This window comes from Impatiens glandulifera, chromosome 7, assembly GCF_907164915.1.
Source record: "Impatiens glandulifera chromosome 7, dImpGla2.1, whole genome shotgun sequence".
Classification (NCBI taxonomy): domain Eukaryota; kingdom Viridiplantae; phylum Streptophyta; class Magnoliopsida; order Ericales; family Balsaminaceae; genus Impatiens; species Impatiens glandulifera.
Genome location: NC_061868.1, coordinates 46,745,511 through 46,754,463, shown reverse-complemented (window position 1 = coordinate 46,754,463; position 8,953 = coordinate 46,745,511). Strand labels below are relative to the sequence as shown.

The 8,953-nt window shown below is 24.8% G+C and overlaps 1 protein-coding gene across 1 annotated transcript; it reads right to left on the bottom strand.

Annotated features, from left to right (window-relative positions):
* Window positions 1–7,809: 7,809 nt before the first annotated feature.
* On the bottom strand, window positions 7,810–8,425 carry LOC124945743 (17.3 kDa class II heat shock protein-like). The gene has a single exon (XM_047486231.1). The coding sequence runs from the start codon at window positions 8,359–8,361 to the stop codon at window positions 7,888–7,890; it is 474 nt and encodes a 157-aa protein (XP_047342187.1). The 5' UTR covers window positions 8,362–8,425; the 3' UTR covers window positions 7,810–7,887.
* Between the last annotated feature and the right edge of the window lie 528 nt (window positions 8,426–8,953).

The window sequence follows — 8,953 nt, the reverse complement described above, 5'->3', positions numbered from 1 at the left end:
TTTGAAATATAAGAAGTATAATTTGACGTTCGAGATTTATAGCTCGTTGGGATGGAGGGAAAGAGAAAAGTTCTTCTCACCCTATCAAATTTGGGAACTGAATTTATTTCCAAATAATCATCTAGTCCCAAATGAAGCTGTCGAACTAGAAACATATTCGAACGAACATTATCTCATGTGGTCGTGGGTTGAATTAGCTTCAAAAGCTAAGAAAATGTTATATAGACCTTACAATGATATGAAAAATATTATTTGCGATGGAAGGCGAATGTTTTGGTCTCCGTATAACTTGATCAAAGTTAAGGAAATCATGAAAAGATATAGACGTTATCGGCCAATGGACGATGAAAAGTTAAGAGTTGAAGAAAACTACAACTTTTTAGAAATGATTGAGACTATACGCGGCGTAGATATTCCTTCTCAAGTAAGTTTATCGATAGATGAGGCATTGAAAATTTATGCTAATGAGCAATGTTTTGAATAGATTGTAATATATACTTGTTTTTTTAATTTTGTAGACACAAATATTGTCATTCACATTTATTTTGATAAGTTTGTTTATGGAATTTGAAATTATTTTTTATTTTATTTTAATTTAATAAAAAAAAATCAAATTTGAAATTTTTGTTCTCTTAATCAAAATTCACGATTACATGATTACAGAATAGAACATAGAAACAAATTAATATTTAAAACCCATTGTAAGGCCTGCATTGCTTAGTTATTTGATTTGGACTACTTCTAAGTTTATAAAATTAATGAGTATAATTTGATTTCCCTTTAAAAAAACAACTTAAATTAAAAAAAAGGAAAATGTTATAGAATACACTATTTTTTTATGATAATAAATGTTAATTTGTTGAGATTAAAACTGTTTTAATGATTGTGGAAGTTGGAATTACATTGTATTTATTAAATAATAAAAAAAAAATAAGTCAAGAATGAAAGGGTGATTAACTATGATTGAATTTTGCTTAAGTTTGTTATACTCTTTCTTATTTATTGTTAAAAAAATTATTTACAAAATATATATAAACTTGATAAATTTAATTTAAGATAAAATAAATAATTTACAGGAAATGACAGAAAGAAGGCTCTAACATTCATTTTCTTAATATATATACTATTAATTAAGCCTAAAACTTAATTAAGAAAATCAATTATATAAAACCCAAAACAATTAGAAACAAAATTTAAATATGAGACTATTAAACTATATAAAATTTATTAATCTTAAGTTCATTCTTAAATTATTTTCACTTAAAGTATTTTAGTGAATTAATTTTGAATGTTTTATTTAAAATGTGTTGCAAATTCAAATCTCAACAACAAAATATCATGATTTTCTTAATTCTAAAGAAATAAAGCATGGGGTGTTTCTTTTGAAAAAAAAAAAAAGGATTTTTTGAGATTTTTTGAAAAAAGGAATTTGAAAGCTGAAATCATCATCTGGATATTAACATTATTCACTATCACAGAGAATAGAAGAGAAGAAGATGGTATAATCATATCTATACATGTCTGTTGAATTGCACCCAGTTTATAAATTTCCAAGCTTGATCATTTAGGTTTTGTACAGGTGAGGAAGATGACAAAACCCATCTGGTGGAAACATGTAATTCAAAGATGCTTTGAATTTTTTATTTTGTTTTCATTTGATGGCACACCAAGTGTTTGTTATATATGATCATACATTTCATTAGCTAAAATCATCTATGTATGTTTTATGGTTCATTAATTCAGAACAATGGGTATAATAATCCAACAACAAGCATAAAAAAGGTCAGAAAACTGCAGTAGGGATGGTTTTATTAGGATCATAATATATAGCATTTCATTTGACAAAGGTTTTGGTCTTAATTCATCTCAGGATCTCAACTGATTTAGACACTCTATCCCAAGAACCCTTAAGCATAATTGATAGCAATAATAATAATAATAATAATAATAATGCAGTTCTTCAAACCATGAGTGAATTTAATCAACAATTAACCAGGTAAATGCGATAATTTTATTTATTATACTATTATTGCTACAATAGTATAATAAATATCAAATATTGGTAAAATATCTCATACATAAATTTCTGTTTTTGACACAACCAGATTATTAGAATATAATTTCATTAACTAAAAAAGTTTTGAAAAAATAATAAAATTTAAATAACATATTACGTTACAATATATTCATGATAACACTATCTCTACTTTCTTATTTTTTTTTATTTGTTAATAAATATTATTTCTATATGTAGTATTTAAACATGTAAAATTCATTTATTTTTATATTAAAAATTTCATTATTTTTCTTGTGTTATTAAAATAAACAAACTTTATATTATTAAGTATGAATATAGAAAAAAAAATTGACATGGTATATTATCACAATATTTACTATATCTATATTTCAAATAAAAAATAATTTTTTGATTAAATATCACTACATACCAAAATAAGATAAAAATTTTGCGTATATAAATTCACAAATTATACTTAAATAATAAGTTATAAGAAAACATTTTTAGTGAGTTTATTTATCTAGCGAGTGAGTCATAATTATCATCAATCTTAAATAACGATGTTGAATTCTACTTTCATGGATTGGATCGGAGAACTCCATCAAAACTTTCTTTAGCTAGCGTCACAAAAAAATATAAGGTACATTGCTTTTCTGTTAGGTATCTACTTATAAATTATATCAATTATTAAAATAATTCTAAATTACACTTAGATTAAATGGAGAATTATTTGTTAGTTTATGTTTTGCATTTTGTTTGAATGGAGGATGTAGAATGACCCACCGTCGGGAAAATTACTTCACATTATTTTGCATTAATGTTTGTTGATTATAAACTTTTACTTTAATTAAATGTTGTGATTTATGTATATTAGTATACTTGCATCACAAAATTATTATTAATTGTATTATTATTCAAATTATACATCATATACCATAAGCTAAAAATCCCTCCCTATATATATTCACAAATTAAACTTAAATTATACATGGTCTAAAATCATTTTTTAGTGACTTCGTTTATCTTGTAAGTAATTAATTAGTGACAATTACAAAAAATTTGCTACAAATCAGATTTTTTTTTTTTTTAGTATAAGCTCCACTTTTAATTATTATTATTATAGTCTTTATATTAGATATTATATATATAAAATTATCCCTATTTTAAATGATATAATTGAAGATATATGATTGAACGTTGTAATTTCAATCATTATTTAAAGAATCAAATGAACTCACAAACAAATTAATATTTTATGCATAATAGAAGATGAATAGTAGCAATATCTCTCATCTCAAGGAAGTTACCGAACTTTAGAGATCAACCACGACAATCTCAATTGGGCCAAAACTAATCGAATTCAATTTTATGAAGAAACCAATAATGTTCTTTCAAAGGAGATATTTGAAAAGATTGATGGCATAGTTCACCGTAAGAGAATTCTAGAAATCCTGAACGAGAAAAAAGGTTTTGTTACTCTTCAAAATTTTCATATAAGTAAATTGTCATTTGATTTAAATTTCGATAAAAATTGGTCGATGGAAGCAATTGATTGGGGATGGTAAGACAACCTACCTTTAACTCATTAGATACAAATCTTTTAAAACAACTTTCAAGTCCCGTAACTACAATTATTTCAAATATTCTTTAGAAATATAGGAAGTATAGTTTGACATTCGACATTTATAGCTCGTTCGGATGAACGAGGGGAGAAAAGTTCTTTCAACCATATTAAATTTGGGAATTTAGTTTATTTTCGAATTAACTAGTCTCAAATGAAGTCACAGAAAAAGAAACATGTTTCAACTATCATTATATTATGTGGTCATATGTTGAATTGGCTACCGAATTGGCTATCAAAGCTAAGAAAATGTTATATAGACTACAATTATACGAGAAATATGATTTGCGACGTAAGACGACTTCCTGGACTCTGTATAGTTGTCTTCCGTCGCATATCATATTTTTCATATCTTTATAGCTTAGTAGCTAATTCAACCCATGATCCTATGATCATTTGAACATGTTTCTTATTCGATCGGCTGCATTTGGAATCAGTTAATTAATTGGAAATAAATTCAGTTCCCAAATTTGACATGGTTGGAAGAACTTTTCTCTCTCCCTCCATCCCAACGAGCTATAAATCTCGAACGTCAAATTATACTTCTTATATTTCATAGAAATATTTGAAATAATGGTAGTTATGGACTTGGAAGTTTTCTTAAGAGATTTGTATCTAATGGGTTAAAGGTAAGTTGTCTTACCATTCCCCAATCAATTGCTTCCATTGACCAATTTTTATCGAAATTTAAATCAAATGACAATTTACTTATATGAAAATTATGAAGAGTAACAAGGTTCCGCTTGTTCTCGTTTAGGATTTCTAGAATCCTCTGATGGTGAACCATTCCATCAATCTTTTCAAATACCTCAATTGGAAGGACATTTTTGGCTTCTTCATACAATTGAATTCGATTCAACTTGGCCCAATTGAGATTGTCGATGTGTTTGTGTGGCTTACTTGAGATAGTAGAGATTGCTACTATTCATCTTTTATTTAACATAAAATATTAATTTGTTTGTGAGTTCATTTAATTCTCTAAATATTTATTAAATATATATATATATATATAAATTTCATAAAATATTTAATATAGAGTGCAATAATAAATAATAAAAAATTGGTTTTCACAAAAAAAAAAAAAAAAAAAAACTTTGATCACACCAAAAATACTTTGAATGAGTGGGACTCCAAATAGTCGAAGAAGATATAACTCAAAATAATTGTCATGATATACCGTGGTAAATTTGATATTATCAATAAGTGTTTGTAGATAAATGAAGTCACACAAATTGTTTATAGATCATGTCTTATTTAAGTCTAATTTGTGAATTTATATGGGAGGTTCAACTTATTTTTGTATGTAGTGTATAATTTAAATTTTAGTACTAACATTTTATCAAAAAGTTAATTTATAATTGAAATTTATATATAATAAATATTATGACAATATACAAGAATGTCAATTAAATCTTTTTCCATATTCATACTTAATTAAATTTTTTTACTAATTCACATTAAAAATAATGAAATCTATGGAAATTTTAAAATGAAATTTACATGTTGAATTGTTGCATATAAAAGACTGTTTATTAAAAGAAAAAACTAGAAGAAGTTAATATATATATATATATATATATATATATATATATATAATTATACTTTTCTATTATTAAAATAATTCACATTTTATCATGGTGATTTAATGTAGAGATTTTTACCAATATTTTGTAATTTATTATACTAATATAATAACTAGAGGATTAATTAAATACTATAAAATTTATAAAAAATATAATTAATTATATTAAAATAAAGAGTAAAAAAATAGAAATTTATTATAATCTTCCTAATCAAATATCAATTATTTATGTTAAAGTTTAAAAAGACAAGTGTGAAATTAATAACATTTCAAACCTTAATGATGTAATGTTATATCATTCACTTTTTTCTCCCAATTTCTTTGTCCTTATCACTCCTCATTAGAGTCGGTTTCGAGTTTTAAACTGCCCTAACCCTGATAAAAAAAAAGACGTTAAGTCTATTTTAAAAAATTAATAAAAAAAATAAAAATTGATAAGATTTAAACTTATAACCATATAAAAGTTCTAAATCATTATCTTCAATCACTGAGCTATAAGATTTTATATTTAAAATTATAATAAATTTAACTAAATATCTTAATATTTTTAACAAATAAGTTGTCCTAAGAGTGAGAGGATTTGTCGGCTTTTATATATATATATATATATATAAAAAGATTTTTAACAAATATATGGTTATATATATTGATGAGTGATATTAGACCATCTCTAAGACCATCTTCAACCCACAAACCCACTCTCAAACCCAAAATGCAGTAAACGTCACATCAAACAGTAATTTATCTTCAACCCAAAAACTCATTTCCAAACCCAAAACAATATTCTTAAAATATTCTTTTTTTACACTAACTTTTTAATCTTATTAATATTATCTATATATTTATCAATTTCGCATATTTAATCCCAATCTTTTCTTATTCATTTAATAAAATTAATTATATATTAATAATTCATACATAATAAAAATAATTAAATAATATATCTAAATAAAACAAACATAATATATTAAAACATTATTAATAAAAAAAAATTATATGTTTATTCGTAACTATAAAATAATTTAAATAAAATTTTAAATATAATATAATTTAATAATTTAACTATATATTTAAAAATATTATAACTTTTATATTAAAAAGAAAAAAAAAAGTTTAAAGCTTAATTTTGATTATAGATATATAAAGTTATATATAAAAAAATAAAAAAAAAATAAATTGAGGGCCATTTTAAAAAAATGGCCAAAACGAGGAATGAACAGTGATAACTCAAATATGGGTTGGTTAGAGGAGAGAGACATTCAAACGCATTTTAGGTTTACGAATGGTGTCCGGTTGAAGTGAAAAAGGGCACGCATAATGGAATTTGTGTGCCCGTTGGAGTTGCTCTAACCCACCCTCAAACCCAAACCCATTTTGCGTTTTTTCCCCTCCAACCCACCATCAAACCCAAACCCATTTTACGTTTTTTCCTCTAACCCACCCTCAAACCCTAAACCCAAAATGGTGAAAATGCCATGTTTTCTCTCTGGAATATCCATATTTGGGTATTTACTATTCACAAACGTATTTACTTTTCAAAATTATAAATAAGTCCTTTAACTTTGATATATGTATAAGCATTTTTTTAGTTTGCATTTATTTTATTTAGGTTGTTTATTGTAAAACAAAATACTATTGATATGTATGAATTTTATATATTAAGTTTTTTTATATATAATTTATTTATATTTTTATAGTTTATTTAATATTTTTATATTATATTTTATAACTTAAATTTTATAAATTATAAATTTATAATTTTAAAATGTATTATTTTGTTGTGTATGAATTATTAATATATAATTTATTTTATTCTAATTTTATTAAATAAATAATAAAAGATTGAGGTTAAATATGTAAAATTGATAAATATATAAATAATATTAATAAGGTTAAAAAGTTATTGTAAAAAATAAATATTTTAAGAATATTTTTTTAATTTAGAAATGAATTTTTAGGTTGAAGATGAATTATTGTTTGAAGTACTGCATTTTAAGTTTGAGGTAATTTGAGAAAATGAATGATATAACATCACCAAGTTATGAAAAGAAAAAAAAGTATAAAAATAAAGAGATAAATTATTTGATTTTATCAGCACTAAAATCACATCAAATTCTCTCTAATTCACTTTTTTTTTTTTTAATTCCCGAATCATTTCTCATATACTATATATTTATAAAAAACAAAATAAATTTTTATTCCGAACAAGGCTAATAACCTTGAATACTTTTTTTCATGCCCAATAAATACCAAATAAATTAGATCCCTTTATCATTATGTATTTTAAATTATATTTAATAAACAAAATTGTGATATTTTTATTAAAAAGAATATAAAATATTTATATTTATTTATTTAAATATAAAATATAATTATTTTAACTTAAAAAAGTAAAAATAAATTTATTTATTTTTTAGCTCGGAATAGATTGTCATCGTCTAGTAGAAGGTAACATGGAGGTTAGGAAAAAATAAATTGATTTTAGGTAATAAATTTTAGTTTCAATTTGAATTAAACTATTTTGAATAATATTATATCAAAATAAAAACTAAAATATCTATTGCATTTTTTTTTAGCATATGACAAAAGTAAAAACACAATACATTAAATTAAAGGATAAAATAACAACACACTCGTCCTCATATGAAGGCCGGAAAACATTGGTGCTCAAGCAATCTTAACCTGAATGATTTTAGGTTTCTTGGGCTCCGGCGGCGGCAGTTTCTTAACCGTAACAGTTAAAACCCCATCCTGACAGACAGCCGCGATTGCTTCTATATCTGCATTTTCCGGCAAGGCAAATTTCCTCATGAATTTCCCAACCCTTCTCTCCATTCTCACATACTTTGAACCATCCTTTTCCTCCTCCTCCTCTCTCTTCCTTTCACCGCTGATGATCAAAACATTATCCTCCATTACCTCCACCTTAATGTCGCCGGATTTCAGACCAGGCATGTCGATTATGAATACGTACGAGTTCGGATACTCTTTCACATCGGCCGGGGTAGATGCCATAGCCTTGGCGTCGCGAACGTAATCCTGCGTTGGGGCTGAGCCCTTCTCACATGCGCCGCCATCGACGAGGTTTTGGAGTGCTTGGAAGAAAGCAGGGGAATCGAAGTTCATAATCCTCATGTCCATTTCTTCTTCTTCTTCTTATCTTAATTAATTCGATGATCCTATCTGTTGATGTTTGGTTTCCGTTTGTTTGTATGTTTAATTGATGATCTTCAATGGAAGGCAATCGATATGATTTATAATGAAGCTGATGAAGATTCTAGAAAACTCAAGAAGGAGAAGAAAAAGAAGAACTTAGAGAATTCTAGGACCTTCTTTATACTTCTACTCCTCATGAAGATGATGACGTCACGTGTTTTATTATTTTAAAAAATCAGAAATGTTGATGAAAACTGGTATATTTGTTTAAATAAAAATTTAACCTTAAAAGCTTGTTTAAAAGCATGTTTGATCTCGAGTTTTTAGAATTCACAAAATAAGTTACTCAGGAATTTTTTTTTCAGGATTAATCACTACCTTTCAAATTTAATACGTTGCATTTTCATTTAAGAATTCAAACTCGGAGATAAATGTTATTTGTACATAAATATTTTAAGTAAAAATAATATTATTTAATTTTTAATTGGTTTAATTTATAAATTATATATAAAATTTATAAAACATTTAAAAAAAATATATAAAAAATGCAAATAATCATATAAATTGACAACATTTA

Bases quoted from the DNA above. Each gene is read 5' to 3' on its own strand.
- LOC124945743 (XM_047486231.1), bottom strand. From the start codon at position 8,361: ATGGACATGAGGATTATGAACTTCGATTCCCCTGCTTTCTTCCAAGCA.